This window comes from Phyllostomus discolor, chromosome 2 (genome assembly GCF_004126475.2).
Source record: "Phyllostomus discolor isolate MPI-MPIP mPhyDis1 chromosome 2, mPhyDis1.pri.v3, whole genome shotgun sequence".
In the NCBI taxonomy this organism is placed as follows: domain Eukaryota; kingdom Metazoa; phylum Chordata; class Mammalia; order Chiroptera; family Phyllostomidae; genus Phyllostomus; species Phyllostomus discolor.
Window position 1 is genome coordinate 103,400,471 of NC_040904.2, and position 26,436 is coordinate 103,426,906.

At 44.3% G+C, this 26,436-nt stretch overlaps 1 protein-coding gene across 11 annotated transcripts in view; it reads left to right on the forward strand.

Moving 5' to 3' along the window:
- KALRN (kalirin RhoGEF kinase) overlaps positions 1 to 26,436 on the forward strand; it is a 701,923-nt gene that overhangs the window by 207,451 nt on the left and 468,036 nt on the right. For all 11 annotated transcript variants that reach the window (XM_036018207.1, XM_036018206.1, XM_028504792.2 and 8 more), the window contains exons 2-3: positions 8,161 to 8,235; positions 18,948 to 19,062. In XM_036018207.1, coding sequence (XP_035874100.1) covers positions 8,161 to 8,235; positions 18,948 to 19,062 — 190 coding nt within the window. The remainder of the gene's footprint in view (positions 1 to 8,160; positions 8,236 to 18,947; positions 19,063 to 26,436) is intronic.

Below are 26,436 nucleotides of genomic sequence, written 5' to 3' on the forward strand. Positions count from 1 at the left end.
TGTCAGAATTAAGAGAAGATAGACATTGCTCTTCCCTCGTGTAAAGACTGTCCAATCTGGCTGTCATCTTAAGCCTCTGGCTACTACCTCATATTGCATGAAATCTAGTCAGCTTGCTCACAGATTAGTATTTAGCACTTGCCTTGTTTGTTTTTACCTCTCCCCTTTTGCACTGAAATCAGGCTAGCTGAGGCTCATGAATGTCCTTCTGGGAGATCCATGGCCCAGTGCCAGGAAGGAGAACTCTCCTACACTGTCTCTCCTCCATGGATGCAGCTCACTCAGGGAAGGAGGATGCTGCCAGGGCTGATTAGACATTTGTGGTGTCAGTGGTGAGGGGCATATGTGGGAGTTGGCCTCAGAGTGGGCAGATGGATCCCCAGGTTGTGGAGAGGCAGGTGGATCTCTATACTGTGTCGTGTGTTCTGTTGCTGACACAAAGCTCTCCAGTCTTTCTGTGCTGGATTTATTCCTTCCTCTTAGCACACATGTCCTGCCTCAGTGGTAGTTGTTTTAATGAGAGCTGCAAGAGACTTCCAAACAGGCAGTTTCCTCAATAGTTCATTAGTGTCTATAAACAGGAGACAAGACATTAACCTTCATGTGTGGGTGAGTATGAGTGTGCCTTTTTCTCTGCTGTTACCCTTTTTCCTCTCATTCTTGCCACTTCTCTCTCCTTCCTTCTCTCCTGTCACTGTAGGAAAGGCGGAAGAAAAGGAACAGTGAGGGGAATGATGATATTGCCTCTACCCACTAATGGGTTCCCTCATGTCCCCAACTGCACTGACAGTGTCTTCTCCCAAGGGCTTTGCCCATCTAGTACCTATACTGAAGGAACCTTAAGTCTCTTTCCTTTATTATTTAGTCCCACATTTCATCTTCATGGGGTCTTGCACAAACTGCCTGCCTGCTACTGTCCTGGCAGGCTCCCAAGAGGTACCTCACAGATAAACCTTCTTCCTGACTTAGAGAAAAGATAAAAGAGACAAAGTCCCAGTACCCACTGTCCCCATAGTCTACCACTCACCTCAGCAGGAGCCATGTGTCCCATCCTCCTCTCTCTCCTTGAAGGTAGAACAGAATGTGTTGTGGAGGTTGGGGTCAGATCCTGCTGGTTCAGCCCTGCCCTGGAGTCACAGCCTTCCTCTGGGGCCAGTCATATTCCACCCAGCTCTGGCCCTTGCTTCTGGCTCTCTGAGTTTCCAAAGGCCCTTACAACCACATCTTTGCTGTTGCCTTTCTAGGAGCCCACCCTATTGAGAGATCAGGTTCAAAGTGAGATCTCCTTCATGCCCTCCTTTCCATCACTCCCTAAGTCTGCTTCTCTGTTCAGCCAGTAAGCTCTCTCCATCTCTGGCATCCAGTTTGTTTGCCCCTTCCTCTCTGCCTTGGCATGTGCTGCTCCCCACCAGAGCTCCAGTCCATGGCCCTTTCTTTATTCAATATCTGGTTCAAAGATCAGCTCTTTGGGGGAGCAGGCCTGATGATTAACTTCCAACCCACCGTCCTCACTTCCTGTCTTCTTAAGACCTCTGCATGCTCAGGTTCAGTTTGGTGTTTCTTGAACCCCTTTCATGTGACAGGTGCTGCACTAGGTGCTGGAGTAGAACAGTGGGTGGGACCTGGTTCTACCCTCAAGGTGTCAGGGTCAGTTAATGGGGGGTAGCATGAAAACACAGAAGTGTTTTTCAGGAGTGAAAGAGTACAAGAAACAACCAGGGACATCTCAACTTGACGGGAGGTCAGGGAAACTGCAGAGGAAATGATGGGTTAGACATAGATTTATGGGGTAAAATCAACAAAACCGAGCAACCGACCAATTGATATTTGGTATATAGGAGTGGAGGAGTCTAGGATGCCATCCCAGTTTCTGTTTTGGTAACTGAGTGGATGCAGGTACCAACAATCAGGATATAGGGGATACAGGGTAGCCAGGTTGAGAGCAGGGTGGGAGGGTCTTTATTAAAATCTTAGAAACTTAAGTTGTTTTTTATGCAGAGTCTGGTAACTTCCTGGTGTTAGGGGAAATGGGTGCTAGGTATTTTATTAGGTTGAAAGCTCTCAGAGGGCAGAAATTGGGTCTCCTCTCCCAGGGAGAGAATTGTTGGAGATAAGCACTGTGTTCTCATTGAATTCAGAGCTCCCTGAGGTGGGGACTCCCCTCCTTCCTCTGTTTCCCTTTCATCATTGCCTGCCATCCAAAGCTTTGTCCTTATGGGCGAGTGCACAGGTGTAATAAAAAGGCATAAACCGACTGACTCCTCTGTCCTGCAGGGCCAGCTCAGAGATGGCATCTTGGTTTGTAAAAATGACCATGAATAGTATTTACATTACAGAGAGCAGTGAGGAAGACTGGAGTCTGAGGGTTGGGGTAGTGGGAAAGGTTTATTGTGAAATTAAAATATTTAATGTACAAATGAATGGTTGAAGCTACCAAAATTCTGCATGGTTTGGACATGTGTTATTCATAAACATTTCTACTGCCAGAAAAACAAGACATGGTCCAGTCTCAATGCTTTGGAAGGGGAAGTTATCTATCCTTTTTGTTCCAGAGGAGAATTTGAGTGATGGTTACAGGGTAATGGCTGAATCTCTGGAATTCCCATGGTGGGGATGGGAGACATGATGGGAGGATGCTTTCTTTCATCTATCTCTTTCTCTGAGGCAACTCTGGAATAGAAAATTATACTTTAGTGTATACGACTTTTCCAAAGGTAATGCGCATGTGAATCACCTGAATTTCTTATTAAAGTGCAGGTCCTGATTCTACAGGTCTTGTGTGGGGCCTAAGATTCTGCATTCCTAGCAAGGTTCTATCTATTGTGTGGCTTTAGGACTTGCCTTTAGGAAGTCTTTCTTTTGAGCCTCCTTGCATTCCATACAGGCGATGTCTCACCTCTTATTATAGCCCATTATCCTTTCTACCTACCTGTCTGTCTCTGCCTGGAAGCCCCCTGGAGAGCAGGATCTAATCCTTACTTATCTTAGTATCACCAAAGCCTGGTATCATAAGGCCTGGCACATAATAGGTACTCAATAAAGAATGGATGAAAGAATGCCTCTGGGAATAGAAAACTGTCCAAATTATGCCCAAACCACATTTTGGCCTATCAAGCTCTTGGACCTCTCTGTTGTAAGCCAGTTTCCTTGTGCAGCAGATCAGTCATTGTTTCAGTGCTGCTTTGATGGAGGCTCCATGCTGGATACCACAAGGACAGAGTGGAAAACGGAGGCAGAGACTTGAGCATGGGGAAATTTACCGTCTCAGTGGTAAAACAGGGTCTAGGCCTGCTTGAAGCAACATTGGAATATTTACTTGGTTACTTCTAAATAAGTGCAAATTAAGGGAAAATGACTGAAAACCAAAGGAAGTAAAGAGCAATCCGTGGGTTCCCTGGCAGCTTGCACTTCCAAATGATCAACCTTTACTTGTTTGTTTCTTCACTTGTTGAAATCAAGATTGCTTTCTGAAAGAAGTTAGCGTGGTTAGCACAAGGCACCCAACTGCCCTGGGGGACTCACTGCCATCCTAGAGCCACAAAATCATGGACAGGGACTGTGTGATACCAAGGCCAGTCCTGCTGTTACCACGTGGGGCCACAGAGAGCCAGAGTGAGGATGGTTGGCGTTTTCCAGCATAGGGAACAGCAACAGGAAAATGTGAAGAGGAACAGGCAGCAGCAATGTAAGCACAGTGCGTTTGGAACAGGAAGTTGGCAGAAGTGGGGCTTGGAGAAGACCCATGCTGGAGAACCTGGGGAGATGGCAATGGTAATTTTTACTTCCCTAATAGATGCAGAGCATTTCAACTTTGCTAATTAATGGGAACAGCAGGCTTATAATTCTGCCAGCAGCAGGACTTGAATGGTGTGGGATTGGCGCTGAACGCCAGTGGAGCATGCCTTTGTCCTTAAGAGAAAACATAGCACTCACATTGGGTCGGATCCACGAGGGTGCCCTCGGGTTCTTTTTTTTGTTTTCCTTGCAATAACTCCCAGCATTTAGGGGATTTATTTCCTCTCAGGCTTTCTTTAGGGGTAGCAAGGGGCCTACTGCTACAGCGGGCTTTTCTTTTAGAAGGGGACATTGGTGTATGGCTTGTCTCGAGTTTATAATCTGTGATATCAAATATACCTTATATCAGAGATCTCAGTTGCAGTCCAAGTCTGCCTCACAGAGAGTCTTCTATTACTAGTCTCCCATTTTGGTAACTGGGGCTACCTGCAAAATGGGGTGACATGCCTCGGGCATCACAATTCCTAACCCGATTCCTGGGGAAGAATGGGCTGGGAGGCCAGGGAAGAGTTGTTTTAGCTTCCTAAAGTACACTGACTCTCATTAGGGAATTTGTTCCCAGTATTTCCTTTCAAAGCATATTGATCTGATGATAATCTGAGGATCTTAAAGGCAAATGAATGTGAAGAAAAGATTTGAAAAGTCTCAGAGCTAAGTGGTACTTTGGAGATCATCTACTCAGATCACCAGCACTTGCTGCGACAGATGAGGCCATTGACCCTGTGCAAGTCACTTTAGGAAGGGTTAACAATTCATTCACTTATTTATTAATTCAAATATTTATTGACCATATACTAAAAGTCTGCCCATACATGTACCTGATAGTGAAAACATGTTGCTCTTTTATTGGTCCTGTTTGAGTTAGCATTCAATGGACTTCCCTTTTATTATAGTTTCTGACAGCTGGTTTTACAAGGGCCCTAGGGGAATTGATACACAGGATCTTCAGCCAGTGCAAATAGGTTTTCAATGCGAGGTCACCAATTTATAAGCGAGGCTAATTAATTTAGCTCTATTTGGCTTTACCTAATACATATACAAAGTTTGTCTGGAAAAAGTTCAGCCATTGTTAATATAATGAGAACAGTTTGTGTGATATCCATGTTCCATGTAACCTGGCAACCAAGGACAATGGATTGGAATGCACATGCGTGAGTAATGATGACTTTACTGTACTAGTCAGTGGGGGTGGTAGATGCTGTTGAATGATCATGTTTACTGTATGGCCATTGCATTCAAAATGACTGAGCAAGTAAAGCACCGAATCTGCATCAGATTTGGTGTTAAGCTTGAACATTCCTCCGTGGAAACTATTTGGATGATTCAGAAGCCCACAGCTATGGGCAACTGTTGATTGGCAGCTTCATCACAGCTTACACGCTCACTCAAGCATCATGTCTCAACAGAGTTTTTTGGCAAAACGTCAAATCACCCAGGTGATTCAACCCCCCTGCAGCTCAGATTTGGTCCCCTGTGACTTCTGGTTTTTCCCAAAACTAAAATCACCTTTGAAATGGAAGAGATTTCAGACTGTTGATGAGATTTGGGAAAATATGATGGGGCAGCTGACAACAACTTGGAGAACTGTGTGAGGTCCCATGGTGCCTACTTTGAAGGGGACTGAAACATCATTATCCTATGTACAAAGTTTCTTGTATCTTGTATCTTCAATAAATGTCTCTGTTTTTCATATTACATGGCTGGATACCTTCTGGACAGGCTTCATATTGTTGAAAAGTTATTTTTACTTCAGTTTTTGGACAATGAAAAACTAGTTCAAACCACTAAGGCAGCTTTTATTTAAAGAGATACTGGAGCAACTCCTTTTATAATGTGAAAAATCTTGTTATTGTTGTTGGAAATGATTGTTGTCTAGTTAAGGATCTTGTAAGTCTGGACATTTTAGGATATCTTAGAGTGGGCACAACCTGGCAGATAGCACAGTGGTGGTGTGAACTGGATGGGGGAAGACTCTGGCCTGGGAAGTGGAAGCCGTAGGAATCTTAGAACAGCCCATCCCAAGATATTGACATTTACTGGAGCCCATGATTTCCAGCTGCATGGACAGGCTGCTCCCTTCTCTAGGGTCCTGGAGCCTGGAGGGGGGAAGGACATGGTGGGCATGATGAGTGGGGTGCGAAGGATGAGATTTGGAGCTCCCTCTCCTTTTCCATGGGTGGGATTGAGGAAGGAGTAGGATAGGACACCTTTGGCTTCTATTATAGAAAATTCCAAATTCTTCCTTAAGGTCCGGGGTCTTTGTGGAATTAGAGCTCTCTTGTATACTTTAACACAGTAGGGGAGGAGAGGAAGAGCAGTAGGAAAAGAGAACAGGAGTTTAGGAGAGAAGAGGGTTATATGGGTTCTTGCTGTATGGTAAAATCTGATTAGTTGGGGCCTTGCTGTTTTTGAACTTGTGTATAATCTGAAAGAAGACAAGGCTGAAGTTTAGATTTTCATATTAAATTTTTTTTCTGTACAGCATACAGAATGAAAGCATATAGCACATAGAAATGCTATAGCTTATAGAATGTATAGCATATAGAAATGAATAGCATGCACAGTGATGCAGGAGAGAATGTTTTACAACTGACATATAGAAAGACATTTCATATATGAAAGTAAACTATTTTGATGCAGAAGCATAATTTTACACAAGCAATTCATATATTAATTAAAGATGATACTTGTCTAGTTGGTAAGGCCTGATAGGACTCTTTTTTTGTTTACCAAGGGAACTGAAATTTATTGCATGAGGGTAAAAAAAGACCCTATGTATATATTCGTTATTTGTATAATAATTTATATTGATCCTATTTCTACTAGTGAGGTTTAAAAGCTTTTCTGTGTTGGAAGATAAAGTCAGAGCATAAAGACCTATAGAAACTAAGGAGAGAAAGTGGAAAACAATGCTTATAATTAAAAGTTGCTTTTCATTGCGATTTTCTTCTATCGCCCTTCCCACAGCGAGCCTTGCAGTGGGTACGATGGGCCAACTTACAAAGAGAAGCAACTGATGAATAAAAAGGCTCACTGTCCTCATTTAGTGAAAAACTGTCAGATACACTTAGGAAATTTGTTTTGGGTTAGGGTGTGACATCTGACCATGGCAACTGGCATTCTGGGGACACATCACTTCTGTTCTTTGGCTGAGTGTGCCATGGCCTCATTCCCCTTCCCTAGGCCAATCATCTTAATCCTGGGTTGTTGTCAAAATTCCCAATAATTTTGGATCCCTCAAAGTAGTCAGTGTTTAGAGATTGAGACAGCCCTGAGTGAGATTGTCCTGCCCAGCACATTTCTCCCTCTGTAGATGATCACATCTGTACTGTAAGGGAGTAAGCCAAGTACTGGAAGGCACTAGAGGGAGTGTCCGTGTCTCTTGTTCTGGCTCACTGAGCTGACACAGAGCTGCCTCTCTTCCAGAGTCCATCTGTGCCATATCCCTGTGGTGAGCTGAGTGTGGGGTGGCTTTCCTGGAGAGTCTACAGGGCTATTCAGGTTAAATGATAGGGACACAGTGGGCTGGATTGGGGTTTTATGTGTGTGTGGATGCTGGCTCCGCCCTTCCTACACATCTCACCCCTGGCTGGGTTGTTCTTTGCCTCCTGAGGCCACTGTTTCTCCAGGCATATCTGTGTGGGCCCCATGCCTCTGCCTCCAGCCTCCTAACAGGAACTCAACTAGACCCCAGAAAGGACTTTTCAACATAGAAGCAAGATGTAAGCAGAGAACAGATTGCTGAAGAAGGGAGTCCTCTTTCTTCCCAGGACATTTGTGTCTCCTACCTCGTATTTGCTGTGCCCTGATGACGGTGACTTTGCAGGGGAGGAGACAAAAGTGAAAAGGGATATTACATTCAATTTTTCTTTCCAGTTGGGGGTTTTCATGGTTTCCTTTTCCCATTGGTAAAGCAAAGATGAACAGGTGCTGTGCCACACAGAGGAAAGGCAAATAGAATCATTTAGGGAACTGTGGTCCATCTTGATATCAACTAACCTATTCAACAGATATTTATTGAGTGTTTACCATGTACCAGACACTGTGGTAGCACTACAAGCACCACAGTTACTTTTTAAAAAGCCCCTGTCTTCAGGTTCACAGAAACAGGGCTGTAGTTTTTGCCTCCAGGTCATAGACCTTTGAATACATAGAGGGAGTGACTTGGGCCGTCTTCTCCTTGTCCCCCCGTGGCCTGGCAACGTGTGGAGGTGTTCTTTCTGTTGCGGACCCCCTCCTGTTCCACTGGGCTGGGCTGTGGGGCCTGAACAAGACGTGATGGGGTTGGGACCCTGAGGATAGGAGCCAGGGATTCAGCCGCCTGGCCTCTTTCACCCTGATTCCTCTGTTTTGTTGTTCTCACAGGTTCTTTTCGGAATGATGGTTTGAAAGCTTCTGATGTCCTTCCCATCCTAAAGGAAAAAGTGGCCTTCGTTTCTGGTGAGTGTCTGTGGAACTGTCCTCCATAATGGACCCAGAGAAGTTGTGTGTGTGTGCACGTGCGTGTGCACATGTGTGGCACTCACTTCTCTGTGGGTTAGTGAGAGATAAACAGGAGTGGAATTCACACTCAGAGCAGCTGCTTCCTCTCTACAGAGGGAGGCAGAAAGAGAAGGGAGAGCTCTGGTCCCAGCTGAGTGTTCTGGGGGATGTTTACTACCATAGGTGGGTGCCCCCCACACACACCTCACACCCCCACACACAACACACACACATATACCTCACACCCCCCCACACACACCTCACACCCTACACACACACCTCACACCCCCACACACACACATCTCACACCCCCCACACACCTCATACCCCCCACACATATATACCTCACCCTGCCTGCCCTCCCAAGCCCCTCTGAGATTTGCTCCAGCTGGAGGAGTCTGTCCACTTCATAATTCTCAGAGGTTTTATTTGGGTTCATCTCAGAGTGGGTTATAGATGAGATGTTAAAATTTTTTTTCTAGCTCCTTCTTTTCTCTCCTTCCTCTCAAAGGGAACTCAAGTGAGTGTCTCTGTCTATTTATTCTCCTGAATAATGACTTCCAAGTATTTATTTCTGAGTTCTCTCACCAGCCCATCTTGTGCACCTGGACCTTTTAAAGTATAATTCAGGGGTCAGCAAACTATAGCCTGTATTTCACTACAGGTCAACCACCTGCTTTATGTAAATAAAATTTGATTAGAATACAACCATGTGAGTGTGTTTAGGTAGTGTATTAGTTTCCTATTGCCACTGTAACAAGTTGCCCAGACGTGGTGGCTCACAACAACAGATACTTATTCTCTCACAGTTATGGAGGTAAGAAGTTCAAAATAAGTTTACTGGGCTGAAATCAATGTATCAGCAGGGATGTGCTAACTCCAAAGCTATAGGGGAAAAATTGTTTCTTGCCTTTTCCAGCTCTGGTGGCTGTCAGCATTCCCTAGCTTGTGGCCGCATCATTCCCATCTCCGCCTCCATGGTCACATTGCCTTCTGCAATTCTGTCTGTCACATCTCTCTCTGCCTGACAGTGAGGATGCCTGTGACTGCCTTTAGGGCCCCTCTGATAACCCAGGATAATCTTCCCACCACAAGATTCTTAATTATATCTGCAAAGATTCTTTTTCCAAATAAGGTAACATTTACAGGTTCCAGGGATCAGGTATGTTTATGGTCTACTACATTGTTCAGTCTCCTACAAGTGTTGTCAATGGTTTCTTTGTCACTACAACAATAGAGTTGAATGGTTCCAGCAGAGATAGATGGCCCCCAGCCTAAAATATTTACTGAATGGTCCTTTAAGAGCTTGATGACTGCTGATGTAATTGAAGCCAAACTATAAGGTACACCAGCATCACTCCGGGTGCCAGTTCCAGGGCTTCATTCAGGCCTCCTGGGTCAGAATCTCTGGCAGGGGCTGGGGGAACGGCCCTGTGAATAGCCAAGGATCACATTTAAAGAAACATGCCCAAGTGCTTAAGCTTCATGGACTAAGCTTTCATTTCTGGATGAGCTTGGTCATCTATAAGGAATGGCAGTGGAATCACAGGGAAAGAGTCAGTACAGTCCCAGGGTCAGTGCAGGGGTTTACTCCACAGGCAGTGCTGCCTGGCTGATGGGCAACTGCCAAAATGGAGAGAAAGGAGTGGGGAGGAGAAACCATGCAATAGGTATCTCCCACCTGACCAGAGGGAAGAAGCAAGTCCAACGATGCAGACTGTTGGGATGGAAGGTGAGGGCAGAGTATGAGATGGGAGTGTGTAAGCTTCATAAGGTACTATGTGCATTCCATAGTATTGTGATTAGTAGTAGTAATATTAATAATGCTTGTATTTTACTGTTGTTGCTGTTAGAGGAAATTGACCTGGAAGCTTCCCATTCCCATTATTAGTGTTAGGTGTGTGTATGTCTGTTAGGTAGTGAGCCCCTGTCACTGAAGATGTTGAAGCACAGACTGATCGTCCCTTGGCAGGATCACGTGGCAGTGATTTTAGTGAGTGGAGGTGAAGGTAAGATAGCCTGCAAAGCCTTTGTAAACTTGGATCTGATTGCTTGCTGAGCATGAGCGAGTGTCTTGAGTAGAAGTCTGGAGGCCAACCGGGCAGCACTGGGCTTCTGACTTACTTCTGCTCCTGCTCATAATCTGGGCTCCCAGGACATGGCCCACAGCCCTCTGGGGAGCCTGCTTAGGTCTTTTTCTCTCCTTAATGGCTCTGAGCCTATTTAACCTGATGTCCCTGGATGTCCTGCTAATTAATCCTCCCATTCCATCATGCCTGGTGCTTCTTCCACCTGCAGTGCCTTCCCCACACCTTCTTGCCGTCTGAGCCTCTCTTTTACTTTCCAAGTCAGCTCCCACTTTACTTGCTCCAGGAGGCCCTCCTGGCTTTAATACATAGTCTTTGGGCATCATCTTGTTTCACATCATTTTGGGGTATGAGAATGCAGATATGGTACACTTCGACATGGTGATGATTGCTTGATTGCTCGTGATTTATTTTCTTTTCCCATGTGAATTCAGTCAGACTTCTGGGGCAGGGCCCAGCCAGCCCTAGAGAAGAGCTTCCCAAGTATAGGGAGTTGTCCTAATGGAGCACCCAGAAGCAAGGTGCCAGGAAGGCTGTTAGGCATGAAACAGGTAGATGCTTCCCAGAGCAGGACCAAGGAGGCTGGGAGTGTGCAGCTCACGACCGTGTACCCACGTTGTCCAGGCAGACTGGGGTAAGTCTTATTCATCTTTGCGTGGGCTTAGGGAACATTGTTTTTCTGTGCCTGGGAAGGATGCTGAGGGCACCAGGGAGATGACTGCCTGCATTTAAAAAACAAAAACAAAAAACAAACCAAAAAAGCTCCTTGTATCCTGAGCTTTTAGAAGACAAAATACAAAAATAAGACAAAATAAAGAAACCCAGAATTAAATGACGCAGTGTAGCCGTTGCATTCCTTTCTGAGAAAAAAGCACTGCAGGAAGGTGGTGAGCAGAGAAAAAAACTGTTGGTTGTGCCCACCCTCCTGTGCTGGTGCCCCTGGTGTGGCCAGGGTACAGGAATGCTGCGCTGCCATGGGAACACATGTTTGGTATAATCCAGTGCAGCCCAGCTGCTTCTGCATGTGGGCGTGTGCACGCCTGTGTGATGGGATCTGTGACTGTGTCACATGGAGCCTTTGTCGTTCCAGCCAGGCCCCATCCTGCTCTGTCATTCACAGCCTCCCCCTTTGCTCTCTCTCTGGCTTCCTTTGTGTATCATGTCTCCCACTCACCGTACCCATTGTCCCTTTTATACAACCTTCTCGTGCAGGGCCCATTGCACTACTGTTATCTTTGTGTGTACACACACCCTCCTTTTGGCCACTTCCTGATGTCCCTTTCTGCCACCTTGTCTCCCACCAACATTGCTGTGGGAGATAATAACAACAATGAGGACATTGTTCCCAGGGAAACTCCATGCTGCTGTGGCACAGTCTTCTGTACTCTAGACCTGTGTCTCTCAGTGTGTGTTCCATGGCACAACAATCCCATGAGATGATCCTCAGAAAAGAAAAGGACATGACAACAGTGTGGTGATTGCCAGGGGTGGGAGTATAAGGGGACTAAATGGTAATGGAAAAAAATAAAGAATTAATTTTAAAAAAAGAAAGAAAAAGGAGCCCTGGCCAGTGTGACTCAGCTGGTTGGACTGTTGTCCCATAGTCAAAGGGTTGTGTGTTCGATTCCTCGTCAGGGCACATACCTCGTTTGCAGATTTGATCCCTGGTGCAGGAGACAACGATCCCCAGTCTGGGTGCACATGGGAGGCAACCAATTGATGCTTCTCTCTCACATTGATGTTTCTCTCTTCTTTCCTTTCTCTCTAAAAAGCAATGAAAAAAATGTCCTTAGGTGAGAATAAAAAAACAAAAACAGGAAAAGGGGTTTTACTCTCAGATAAGTTTGGGAAATTATACATATTATAGGCCCCCTCTTTGAGATCTACCATGTTCATTAAATTGCATATCCCTCAAGCACATGAGAACATTTCCCAAACTACAGAATAATCTTATCCTCTTAAAAATATCACATTATCTGTTACAATCTTGGGGAACTAAAGTTATATGGACTGAACTTTGGTGTGACCCTTTAGATGTATTTTTCTTGTCTTCCCCCCAAACTACCCTAATCTGCTTGCCCTAACTGGAGCCTGACTCCCCCTGAAAAGTATAAGAGCCATTTTCTACCACAATCAGGGAAGCCTTAACTTTCCCTGCCTTTGGCCCTGCCACAGGCCCAACTTGCCCTGTTTCTGTAGAAAAGGATCAGTGTCATTTCTAGAACATCAAGCCACCCCCTCCCTCTTTATTCTCTACATCCCTATCCTATAGCTTCTATCCCCAAAACCTTGCATGAGTACACAAACAGCAGGTATTTGGTGAGCAAGGAAATGGTGCTTTGAAAGGTCCTGCCACTGTTTCTATCACCTTTTCACAACTTACCCACTTTTGGCTCCCACTCTGTGGGACCCATTTCCATAATGCACATGGACTTCAGCAGGGGGTTCTCATTTTTCATCTCTGCTTATCCCCCTCTGTAACTTCAGCACCCATGTCAGTTATTGATCAAATTCTATAGCTTTGTGTCTTCTCAGCCTTCTTCTTCTTTTTTTAAAGATTTTATTTATTTATTTTTAGAGAAAGGGGAAGGGAGGGAGAGAGAGAGAAACATCAATGTGTGGTTTCCTCTCATGTGACCCCCACAGGGGACCTGGCCCGAAACCCAGGCATATGCCCCTACTGGGAATCAAACCAACTGGGAATCAAACTGGCGACCCTTTTGTTCATAGGCTTGCACTCAATCCACTGACCTACAACAGCTGGGGCTCTTCTCAGCCTTCTTGACAGCAAAATCCTCCACGTCCCTACCATGGCCATGTACATCTGAGACCTTAACCTTTGATATGTCTGTCTGTGGCCTTAGGGTTTTACCTTTGATCCTTTCTGATAATGCCCTATCAGTTGGGAGAATATGGATATCAGATGAACAAAACATATGCCATTCTACTTTTCTGGGAACTCATAATCCAGCAGGATATTTCCTGCCCTCAGTGAGTCTATTCCACTTACTCCAGGCATTAGCTCTATTCTGCCTTCACTCAAGTTAGTACCTGGCATGGACACCACAGCCAGACCTTTCAACAGAGCCCTCACTATGCCCCAATACCCTGCTGCCTTCCCTTATGCCCATCTCATACATAGTCCTGTTCTTCGTTCTCTGGGATACTCACTAATGGTAGCCCAGTCCACCTTCCTTCCAGCACCTCAAGCCTACCCTGGCACTTGACAGTTGACCTCATCTCATATTTCACCTAAAGAGCTGTGTTTGCCATGCAGGCTGACTTCCCTTCATTTTATAATTTACCATGTCTGTTTCCCCTCCCTCACTGAGTTCTAGTTGACTCCCACGGAGAAAGTGGCAGGACGCCTCCTCTTGTACATTTTCTAAGGCCTTACCCCATCCTTGCCCCACTCTTTCTAGCATAATGATTCTCTTCCTCTATGCTTGTTCCTCCTCTTCTTCCTGCAATATTGTAAGGTCTTCTCCTTTGTGAAAAATATTGGGCCTAATTCCGCTGCCCCCTCTTGACTCCCTGTCCATATTTCCTGAAGGAAGGGAATTGAGCGGGCTTTCTCCTCTCACTCCCTCTCCCCTGACATCTGCTGCCTTCCCCAGCCATGATTTTGTGAAAGTTCTGTCATCAAGGACAGAACTGGTTCTGGCTCAGGAAGGACACTGTCAACAGCTTCCAAACTCCTTAGTTAGCCTTTGCCAATCAGATGAGCCTTGGCTCCCCTTGTTCCCGTGGCTCTACTCTTCAAGTGCCCATGGAAAGTCAGCAAGAAAGGCAACAGCTGTGGTTAAAAGCACTTGAGTGAAAATCATTAGGGTGTGGTAAAGCTGGAGGGAAAGGCCAAGAGTATGAGAGAGCCTCCCAGCCTTCAGGAAGCCTTCCCTTCAATTCTTCTGCTTCCTTTTCTTTAAGTGGAAGGCAGTTGGGAGATGGGGGCAATTTCCAAGGTGTTGAGTTGAGAATGGTTATTTGTTCAAAGAACCAGGGTCCATGGTATGGAAAGTCTGTAGCTAGGGGCCTGGATTCAACTCTGTGGTGTATCTACACAAGTCTGCCCTGGTGTGGGGCTGGAGGGAAAGTGGGGGAGTGTGGTAGTGCTGAAACATTTTTTTCATCAGAGCAAGTCTCTCAGTGGCCCTGATCTTGTTTGATCCTTTTCTCCTTGTAGCCTCCTTATTTCCTCTTCAACTATTCTGGAATGGATTTGGTTTTATTTGTTGATCCTCCCCTCTGTCTGTATGACTTCAAGACCCTACAATTACATGGAAACATTATTCATGAACTCACACCTGGGTGGGGTTTCTTGGAGGCTCTATCTACCTTTCCTTGGTAGATAGAGATCCTTTTTCCAACGGCTAAGCTTTAAGCTTCTTTTTGAGCATTGAGGATGACAATGCTAACCTTCCCTCCCTCTTGCATCAGATTTCCTTGTGGTCCCCACTCTGGAGGATGTGAGATGGCTGCCCAGTGAGCATGTGGGATATGGGGAGTCTGTGATTACAACATGGGTTTTCTTTGTGTCGTAGTCAGTGCCTGTAAGGTCATGGCTATTGCACCTCAGCTTCATCCCCATCTAATTCTTCTGAGAAACTTGGTCCTGCTTCCTAATTGTAGGACCCATTAATAAATAAGAAGTTTGGGAAAGAAAGGAAAGAAAAGGCAGTCATGTTAAATCCCAGACTTCTAATAACAGCAATGTTCATCATTTTAGTGTACTCCTTCTAGCTTTTCAAAATGTGATATTTAGAAAACATTTGTAATCATAGTGTGTACAGTGCATTTGTAGTGATTAAGACCTTGAGTATCCTTATTGCTGATCAAGATTCATGTGCTCCTCCAGCAGGAGCTATAATACAGGTCACGTCTCAGGCAGGCAGGCAGGGGTGGATCCTTGGCTGTGTAGAAAACACTTAGTGTGGAGTGGCATCAATTGAAGGTAGGTTTCTGAAGGCCTATGGGGCAAGGAAGGATCAACACACTCTTTTATTTCATCCAGCTTTTGGAGAATTATCCTCCATTATTTTGGAAGTTGATATTTCTCAAAGTTTGATCTGCAGACTGCTTGGAGTGCTGATTCTGAGGCTCTAACCAAGATCTACTAAATGGGAGCCTTTGAGAGCCAACCCCAGCAACCTACATGTTAAGCCAGCAGTCCCCAATCTTTTTGACACCAGGGACCAGTTTCATGGAAGACGATTTTTCCATGGACAAGGAGGGCAGGGGAGTAGGGTAGGACAGGAGGTGGTGCTCAGGCGGTAATGCCAGTGATGGGACGCAGATGTAAATACATATGAAACTTCCCTTGCTTGCCTTCTGCTATGTGGCCTAGTTCCTAACAGGCCATGGGCCAGTACAGTTTCTGTTGTTTAACCCTCATAGCCTAGGGGTTGGGGACCCCTTCATTAAACAACAGACTCAATACTTCCAGTCAAGATGGTGGCACAGGTAAACAAAGCTGGCCTCCTTTCACAACCACATCAAAATAAAAATTACAACTAAACTATAGAACAACCATTATTCACAATGGTCAGAAATTGAGCTGAATGAAAGTTCTACAACTACAGAATTAAAGAAGAAGCCACATCAAGACTGGAAGGAAGTGTGGAAATGTGGCAAGGGATGGTCCCACACCCACTTGTGGCAGATAAAAATCGGGAGGGATATCTTGGGAATATAAGACCCCTAATAAGGGGTATCAGCCCCACATGAGGTCCCTAGCCTAGAGTTCTGGTGCCAGGAAGAGAAGTTGCCATAACTTCTGGCTCAGTGGGGATTGAGGCTATGGAAGACAGAAGCTGCTTGACTCCCTGAAAATTCCTCTTAAAGGGCTCATGCATAAACTTACTCAGATTCACTCCCTCTGAGCTCCAGTGTGGGGGCAGCAGATTGAAAGGCACCAGAAACATACAGGGAGGAACTCAATTGTATGGCATCAGGATGAGAGCTGGGGGACAGCTTTCTCCCAGAGAGACATGCTGACAGAGGCTGCTGTTCCTTTTCTGAGCTCTCCCCCAACAGAGCTACAGAGCTGACAGGTGGGTGCCATATCTGAGATACCATCAACCTGGGTCACACTGTTTGCCCCACACTGGTGATTCCCTGAGACCCAGACCCACCCACCTTTTGGACCCACCCAAGGTGTTTCCAGTAACTTTTCCATATGAATGTCTTGTCTTGGCCCATGCTTTAGATTTTCCTAAATTCTCTCAAACAATCAACATCTGGCTTCAGCAAGCCTGCACCTCTTGCTAAGTTTCCCCAGGCCTGACACTAGCAGCAGCTGGCTTTGGTTCACAGCTTGACCTCGCCTGGGCACCTCCACGCCCAGCATAAGTAGCAGCCATTTGCAGATCGCTTTGTATTTTATACTGTGTGACCATGGACAGAACACAGGTGGTGGCTTACCTTGGACATGCCAACAGCAATAAAGGATCAACTATAACAGAAGGGTGTACACAGCCCACATGGTGGGCATACCTCAAGTACCCAGTTTGGGTAATAGGGGAGGCTGTGTCTCTAGACCGTACAGGACATCTACTGCATTAGTCCACTCTACCAAGCCTGTGAGATGTAGCAGCTCTATGTAATACAATCAGGAGACAAAGAAACATGGCCCAAATGAAAGAACACATAAAAACTCCAGAAAAAGAAGTAAACAAAATGGAGACCAGCAAGCTACTAGATGCTGAGTTCAAAACACTGGTTATAAGGATGCTCAAGGAACTTAGTGAGGACCTCAACAGCATCAAAAAGATCCAGTCAGAAATGAAGGATACACTAATTAAAACAGAAAAATTTTCAGGGAATCACATCATCGATTTGGAACATAAGGAAGCAAAAAACAAAAACAAAACAAAACAAGGCAAAACAAAAAAAAAACCCAAAACAACGAATCAGAACAGCAAGAAAAAAATTTAAAAAATGGGGATACTATATAGAGCCTCTGGGGCAACTTTAAGTATACTAACAGCCACACCATGGGGTTACTGGAAAGAGAGGAGAGAGAGCAAGAAGTTGGAAATTTATTTGAAAAAATCATGACAAAAAACTTCCTTAACTTGGTGAAGGAAATAGACGTGCAAGTTCAGAAAGCACAGAGAGTCCCAAACAAGATGAACCCAAAGAGGCCCACATGAAGATACATCACAATTAAAATGTCAAAGGCTAAAGAAATAGAGAGACTCTTGAAAACAACAAGAAAAAAGCAGTTAGTTACCTATAAGGGATACCCCATAAGACCATCAGCTGATTTCTCAAAAGAAACTTTGCAGGCTAGAAGGATTTGGCAAGAAATATTCAAAGTTATGAGAAAGCAAGGACCTACAACCAAGATTACCCTGCAAAGCTATCATTTAGAATCGAAGGACAGATAAAGAACTTCCCAGACAAGAAGAAGCTAAAGGAGTTCATTGTGACCAAACCAGTATTATATGAAATATTAAGAGGTCTTCTTTAAGAAGAAGAAGAGGAAGATCAAAAACATGAACAATAAAATGGCAATAAATACATATCTATCAACAACTGAGTCAAAAAAAAAAAAAACACCCAAAATAAACAAGCAGAACAGAAACAGAATCACAGATACAGAGAATGTTTTGATGGTTGCCAGATGGGAGGGAGGTCAGGAGGATGAGCAAAAATGTGGGGGAATTAAGAAGTACAAATTGATAGTTACAGAATATTCATGGGTATATAAAGTACAGCATAGGGAACAAGTAACCAAAGAACATACATACATGATTCATGGACATGGACAATGGAGTGGGGATTGCCTGAGAGAGTGGGAGTGCAGGGTGGAGAGAGGCAGAGGGTTGAAAATTGGGACAACTGTAACAGCATAATCAATAAAATATAATTTAAAAAATAAAACTTGACGTCTTTTCTATGAATGTAAGAACCTCCCAGCAAAGATGCCCTTAAGGCCTCTCACCATGGTAGTCAGTTAACCTGAGTACTCCCATGTCACAGAGCCATGCAAAGAGAAATGAATTGGAGGTTAAATTTACAAACACCATAGCAATTACAATGGCTTGTTTTCTGATTAATAGTAGTTATATCAGCCTGGCTGGGTGGGTCAGTTGGTTGGAGTGTTGTTTCTTATGCAAAAATGTTGTGGATTCAGTTCCTGGTTGAGGCATAATACAGGAGGCAACTGATTGATGTTTCTCTCCTTTTCCCCCTTCCTTTCTCTTTAAAGTCAATAAGCATATCTGGGTGAGGATTAAAAAAAGAATACTACCTTCATTATCATTTTACATTTGTGAAGAGCCTACTTTTCAAGGTGCTTCCCCATGTGTCATCATACATCTTTGCAGCAACCCAGTAATGTGATCATTTTTATTTTCTTTTGCATTTTGCAGATGAGGTATCAAAGAAGTCAAAAGACTTGCCCAAGGTCACCCATGTTATCTGCATCCAAAACCCCCTGTCCCTGTGTTAAGCAGTGACCAGATTTCTCTGGGCACCATATTCCTGCCTGTTTCATCCAGCACTTAGATGGAATTCTTTTTCCTCTGCAGTACACTTTCTGACTGGTTTTCTTATACTCATTTCTCTCCCTCCCTGCAGGGGGCCGTGATAAACGAGGTGGACCCATCCTGACCTTCCCTGCTCGCAGCAATCATGACAGAATAAGACAGGAAGACCTACGGAAACTTGTGACCTATTTGGCCAGTGTGCCAAGGTAAGGTTAAGGAGCATGTCCTGCAAGTAATGGGGGAGGGGATCTGGGCTGAAGCAGGGGAGTTAGAATGAGTCTCCATCGATGCCAGAGGCCAGGGTTGTTTCTGCCCTTGTAGTGGATTCTAATTATTCCTGGAATATGGTCAGCCATTGTTCACCTCATTTCCATCATTCCCATCATTCCCATTGTTACTTCTGGGATTCATATGAATGGAGTGGGAGCTGGAAGTGGGAACTGTGGGCGGAGGTGAAGGTCCCAGCTGAGAGGACCAGGAGAGGGCCTGGAACTGATGAGTGTGGCCTGGGGTCGAGGCCTGGGGAGCTGCTCTTTGCTTTGGGCAAATGGGAACTCTGTCTGATTACACCCTGGCTTGTGTAATGGATTATTTTTAAAACCTGTGGCTTGTGAATATGTTTGTGGCTTGTAGAGTTTGGGTCAAATAACACTACTTCTATCATTCAAGAGGCAACCTGCAGCTCAGTCTAGGTTATGTTCAATGGAGGTAACAATGCCAGCTAAGGGGATGGCAACTGTTTCTTGGGGGCAGCAAAAGAAACAAAACAAAACAAAACAAAACAAAACAAAACAAAACAAAACGAAAACTTGCTGTTTTACGCATTAATCATAGCTCTACATATGGTATATAAACAGATATATAGTATATAAACAGTGTGCTATAGTATATAAACAGAAATATAGGATGTTTGTAGTATTAAAATTTCAGTGTGTGGATGATTAAGGAAAAAATTATAGAAAAGTCTTTTGTGGGTAAGAGGTGATGATAATAAAATAAAAAGGTTGAGAAACACTGGTTTCGGAGTGTTTCTACATGATGCTGGCCATAGAGTTCGGTGGAGGTAGACATACCAATGACAGGAAATATGTATATAATCTTTTAAGGAGGGAAAAAAGAAGTCTTTGCCTAATCCGAGAATCACAGAATGTGAGAGCACTGAAAAGTGACCTAGGCAAATATGCGTTGTGGCCTGCTTAGGAAACAGGGTCGGTATGGGAAGAGAGTTGCTAACTGGGTGGCAGTGACAGAGTTTGGCTCAGAACTCAACCCTCCTGACTGATGCCCCAGGGCCATCCTGGTAGAGGTGACAGCTCTGTTTCCTGTCTCTTAATGGGGCTGGGGCCTGGCAAGTGTTTGTTGTGGCAAATAAGAAGTAGTTCCTGGGGCTTTCAGAATCTTCATCTTCATGTCTGTGCGTTCTCTAGGAGTGCTAATAGATTATGGAGAGCAGCTATATATTCAGGACTCTCTTTGCTGGACAACCTGGATAATTCTTGAATGCGCTGATTAAGTTCTTGAAGCCGGTGCCGGGTGAGGCAAGCACTACATTTGGAAGTTACAGGGGAGACAGATGTATAGGGGTTGGTGGATGGTGGTAGGCAGGTGATAAGGGGGATTTAAGAGCAGTCATCAAATGCTTGGAAGGATGTTAAATAGAATGAGGAGCCCTGAAAAGCTCCAAACAGAAGGCTGCGAACAAATAGATATCAAATAATGTCTATTTTTTTTTCTTTATGATATCCACCGGGGACCAGAAAAAAGACAAAGGGTCTTAAGCTCCAACAAAAGGAATTTGGGTAATATTCAAAGAAGAACTTCTCAACTTTGTACATAAGGCTTTTTGAACTGAAAAAGAGAATGCAAGACTTTTTTGTGTAGGTCTTTATTCAGAAGAAATGTTCCTATCTGTCTTGGGTGTAAGGAGATGAACTAAATAACCCATGATTGATCTAGATAATTGAGCAATTTAGCCATCTAGGGACTAAGCAGTTTTAAAAGCCCCTTTCCCTAGTACACTAACAGGCATAAAAACAGGCATTTTCTAAATCAATTTACAAGAAAAGTTTTCATGGGGACCCATAATGGACTCTCAGCTCTTTTAGAGCCAGAAGAAATTGGGATCCCTGGGGATCCAAAGGGTACATTTTTTTTCTTTCTAGTATGTTTATCACATCTCTGCAGCTAATGCATGCTCATCTTTTCTTTAGAATGGAAGGGAAAAGAGTTGGAAGAACACTTTTCTTTATTCTGACTTGTTAAACGGAGATGGAATAAAGCAGATTGGAAGAAATTAAAGATTAGGAAAAGTCTTCTGTTGGGTAAAGGGGATGAAACCCAAGAAGGACTGAGAGGAAGGGCATGAAAAAGGAGAAACAGCACATTCTCACTGAAGTAATATGCTAGTTGGAGGCTCTCTGCTTCCCACAGGGTAGTCACAAGTGTTGTATCTTGTGAGAACAGAGAAGGTTCTTCACAGGTTCCAGCAGGTGGGAGACAAGAGTCCTGTTGCCACTTTCAGTGGGAAGAATTGTTCTGAGATGCTTGCTGCCTCCCTCCTGCAGGGGCTCGTGTTCACCAGGAGTGTGAGTGCGTGGCAGGCTGTAGAGCTTACCAATGAGTCGTGCCCACTTCGTGACTTCCTAATTCTGCTGGCTACAAGTTCACATGTGACAACTGTTGGGAACAGAATCTGGAACAGAACTGTTGTAAAGACTGAAGTATGGGGAGGGAACCTGAAGAACTGAGCAAGTCAGATAGTGTTTGTAACTTGTCTCCTTAGCTGTAGCTTTAGGAAAGAAAGGAAACTAGATTAGGTGGATGCTACTTCTGGGAAGAAATGATCTATGCTGGGTCATGGCCCAGAAGACTGAGAAAACAGGACCCTGTGATGGTGGAATGTGCTCTACAGACTGGTGTAATCACCAGTAGGCGACATTTGACTTTCATTTATTCATATATTTATTCATTCTTTAATTTGGCGTCTGTATATGCCAGGCAGATTGAGGATCCATGGTGGGAAGGAAGAGATATTTTGAAAAAGTTAGGGAAAACCAGGGTATTCCCCTACCCAGTGCCAGGTGAGTGGTTGTAAAGGGCAGTATAATATATGACTGTTCTGGTAGCATAGGAGATGAACCAGCCAGCAGAAGACAAGCAAATAAGGACCAGTAAGTAATGAAAGAGGATCCAGAGCTCTAAGGAACCAGATATTTTGGTGGCCATTTTGGGGCACCATTCTAGAATAGATGATTAAACAGATGGTGGTGATAATTTAAAAATAAATAGGAAAAAAATAGTCCCACTATCCTCTGTGAAAGCCAGGCCATGTGTGGACCACTGCTTTCAACTTGGCAACACGGAGCTCTGCGGTTGAAGGATTGAAGGAAGTTTTCTGGGAGAAGTAAAAAATGGAAGAGGCAGGAGAGGTGCCCCAAAGATCAGGGAAGAGGCATGGTCTCCGTGGGTAGAAGTTAAAGATCAGGACTCTGAAGTGAAGAGAGGACCTGCCCACGCGGGAGCTGTCCAGCAACAATGCTGCTGCCTCTGGAGACAGTGAACTTGCTGTCCTCACTGGAGGGTGGATGACTTTCTGTTAGGGATGCTGTAAGGAGAATTCCTCCACTGGGATGGAGGTTGGATTAGGTTATTTCTAAGAAGTTTTCCTGCTCTGCATTGTGTGTTTCTGTAACACTGGAAAAAAACATACAGCATATCATCTAGGACCTCAAAACAGAATATTACCACTCCACTAACATACACTCCCTTTCTCAGGCTCTAAGTTAAGGCCTAGAATTTTAACTTCAGATCTTGTCTACATCTTACATCCTAAGAAAACTGCTTTCTAGTCCCCTTGGACTCTGGGTGGGAATTTGGGGGCATCTCGTGGGATGAGGGATCATCCTAGGTATGACAGGTTGGATCAATCTTAGTTACTCCCTTGTGAGCTGTCTCAGCCTGAGCTGAGTCATTTCCAACTTCCCTTTCTTGATCCTGATAAACTTGAGCATATACCTCCTGGGTCTTCTTCAAACTTTCTATCATTTTGTGTTGAGGAATTATAGAGTACCAGGTTAGGAAGATGCCTTAAAAGTCTCCTAATTCAACTTCCTAACAACTCTTTTCACTCAGTTCAACAAATATTTATCAAATGCCCATGATGAGCTGGGGCCTGGATAGGGATCTTGGTGAGTTTTCATGTTACCTTTCTGACTGTCATCAATCCTACACTTCTCTAGCTTTTTTGCTTTTCTAGCCTGCTGTCTGCTTGTGGTTGCTTGCACATGAAAGAAATGGAAAGAAAATACTGATATAGTAGCTGATGAATGCCCCTAGAAATTAAGACACAGGGTGGAAAATCTAGCTGAAGGATAAACAGTTGTGCCAGCAGAGCTCGTCAGTGTAGATAATCCACCCACAGTGATTATTGGGGGTTGACCATATACTTGAAATAGAAATTTCTAAGTATCTAGTAAAGAAATTCTGGGTTAGTTTTATTGCACTGAATTCCTCCTTTTCATCATCATTGTTATCTTGCTTTGTCATGATCATCTTTCTGCTGCTCCTGAGGGCACCAACTGTTAGCTCCTTGGTGTACCTGCCACTTAATGCTGCTCTTAACAACATGGCTGAGATACTAAGTGTTCCAGCAAGGAATGCAGGTATCATATTGGTAAAGAAAGATGATGAGCAACTAAGATGGGATATTCCACAAAGCCAATCAAACCAAGGTGCCAATATTCACAGTTAATTATTTAGTAGCATTTACTTTTTCTTCTGACTTTAGCCAGAGATAAATTGGGCTTAGAGCGAGCACTATCTTTGTGCAGAATCACCAGAGAAGTATAAATAAGCAGAGAGAGCCAGAAAGACAGTTAAAGGGTGAGGAGGTAAAAACTATAAGGGTTTCTTCCACTATATTCAGCACGAAAGAGCCCAAGCTATCCAGCCTGTCCTCACTGAATGTGTTGTGTTTGTCATACGGACCTGTTGAGATGTGTTGCTGGTGTCCTGACCTTTGCTCTGGGATCATCAGTTAAAGGAGGATGAAGGAAACAGTGATGGGAAGTTCAGAAAACAGGACCGATGAGAACATTGGCCTAAAACCTATACCTTTTAATATCTGTTTTTAATTTATTTTTCTGCTTATGTACAGAGGGTTTATCATTTCTATTACAGTTCCTACATCCTATACAAATTTCTGAGCAGTATCAGTTAAATGTCCCCATTATTAGCTGTGTAGAACACAAGCCCCAAAGAGCAAATAGTGTTTTACTTTGCCGTTCAGGAACATAAAATCACAACAGGAACTACTGTTGTTAACGATCCTCTTCCTTGGAGCTGTGCACACCCTCACAGCAAAGGGAAAAGAGGCATGTTAAGATGGACTAAAAACATGGGGGTTCAGACCACAGTGCCACCTCTTCCTAGTCAGGAAACACGTGGCCATTCAACCTGAGTAATCGCAGAAGAGTTTAAGGAAGGGGCAGTCTACAGTGATGCAGGCAGGGAACGGGGGAATCAACAAAGTTTGAATTACCAAGTTATCCCAAGTCTGGAAACAGCAGAGAGGGGAGACAGTACTGCTTCTGGGCCTGACGGAACTACGTGAGGAGCGGTGCCTAGAATCCAGAGAGGGAGCTGACAGGTGTTGTGGCCTTTGGTAGAGAGGTACAGCTACTCATGGTGATTCTGTGATGGGGACTGATACTCTCATTTCACTGTCCCATCCTCTGACCGCCTTTCACTGTCTGTCATTGACTGAATGCAAGTGAATCCAAGTGACTGAGTCTGTGAGGGTCAGCCTCCCAGGGCATCAAGTAGAGGGAAGAAGATGGAGAATGGGTTTGGAGGGACAAATAGAACGTATTTGGCACAGGGTGAGACCTTGGTCATGTTACTCAATATTTTTTAGTCCAGTGTTCTTTTAATTTGTGAAAAGTATGTCCATCTCACAGGTGTGTTGTGAAGAACTCATCTAGCAATCTCTTTGTAGCACCCAGGCACTCAGTACTTGCTTGTCTGCCTCCTGAAGTCTGTTTAACAATAACAACAATAATTATTATTATTGTATGTACACTCATAAATATATTGCAGTGTTTACTGTATATGAGGGAGGAGATGTATATGTAAGTTATGAAGTGTAATAATAAAATGAACATCTGAGATCCCACCCCCAGCTTCAGGAGCAGAACATCACCTCTGCTCTTCAAGCTACCTGTGACTCCTTACCACCTCAGGCCCCTTTCCATCCCCCCAAAATATCCGCTATTCTGAGTTTTGTATTTACCTTTCTTTTATTTTTTGCTATAGTTTACCACATGTTTGTGTAAACAGTATATTGTTTAGTTTTGCTTGTTTTTGAGCTTTATAAAAATGGTATTGTGTCATGTGTAGTTCTCGGTGATTTTTTTGAAGTGTTACGCAACAACATGGATGAATCTTCAGACATAATTTGGAGTGGGGAAAAAAGCACTTAATGCTTCCTACTTCTGGAAATGATCTAGTACGTCATTACTATTTTCTTTAACCTGCATTATTGTACTGTGATAAGTATATTGCATGCATTAACTTAATTCTCACAGCACTTTGAAATGAGTGTTATTATTCCCATTTTACATATGAGGAAACTAGTCTCAGAGAATTTAGGCAATTTATCAATGGATATACGGCCAGAAATTTGGAGCCAGATGGTCTGGCACTAGAACCTGAGCTTTTTATACACTGACACAATGAGGAGGCCAGAGCAGAGGAGCCAGTAGTAATGGAGTGCAGGGGACAGTAGGAAGGTAGATCTGAAGGATGGGCTAAGGACTGGATTAGAATAGGACAATGAAAGAAAGTTGCAAGGAGATGAGGGGTCAGGCAGATGTAATGATTGTGGGCAGTGGTCACCTGTGCATCAAACCTGCTTTCCCTAAGGCTCTCTCAGCATTCCAATTGTGAAGGTTGATGCAGATGGGAAATGCAGGTGGCAATTGCCTCAAATCTGGGGTTTGGCTGGCCAAGGCAGCAATGGTGACCGTGGATGTGCAGGACAGTGGAGGTGCTGTGGGAATCCTGGGCTTGCTCCCTTAGTCATTTGCATTCAGTTTTATACAAGTCAATACTGCTCATATATGTCTACCTGAGGACGATAGTCAAGTATGCTTTCGTGACCAAATTACACCAAGAGATGTGGTGGAAAAGCCAAAGCACTTAAGACCATGGAAACTATTCAAAGAGATGAGTAAAAGACTGTCAGTAGCAGGGACCTTGAATTCAAAACCTAAAATTGGTGGTGGGGGGTCTCTATTGTATTCTAGAGATGGTTGTCCTGTTCAGTTCCTTCAGTCTGGGTGTTTCTCTCCCTCAGACATCTGCCTGGTTCTATCATCTGCACAACTTTGACATCAGAAGCTTAATTCTGGCATTACTTAGCCATCAGCTGATCCACATTTTGAAGGTGGTTCACTTCCTTGAACCATGCCATTGCTGGACTAGACAGGTCTGTGCCAGCACAGTTTTGATGGGGCTGAGGGGCTAGAGGGGCTCCTGGAAACCCTATGAAAGGCATCTGTGTGGGGGGTTCAGGGAAAGCC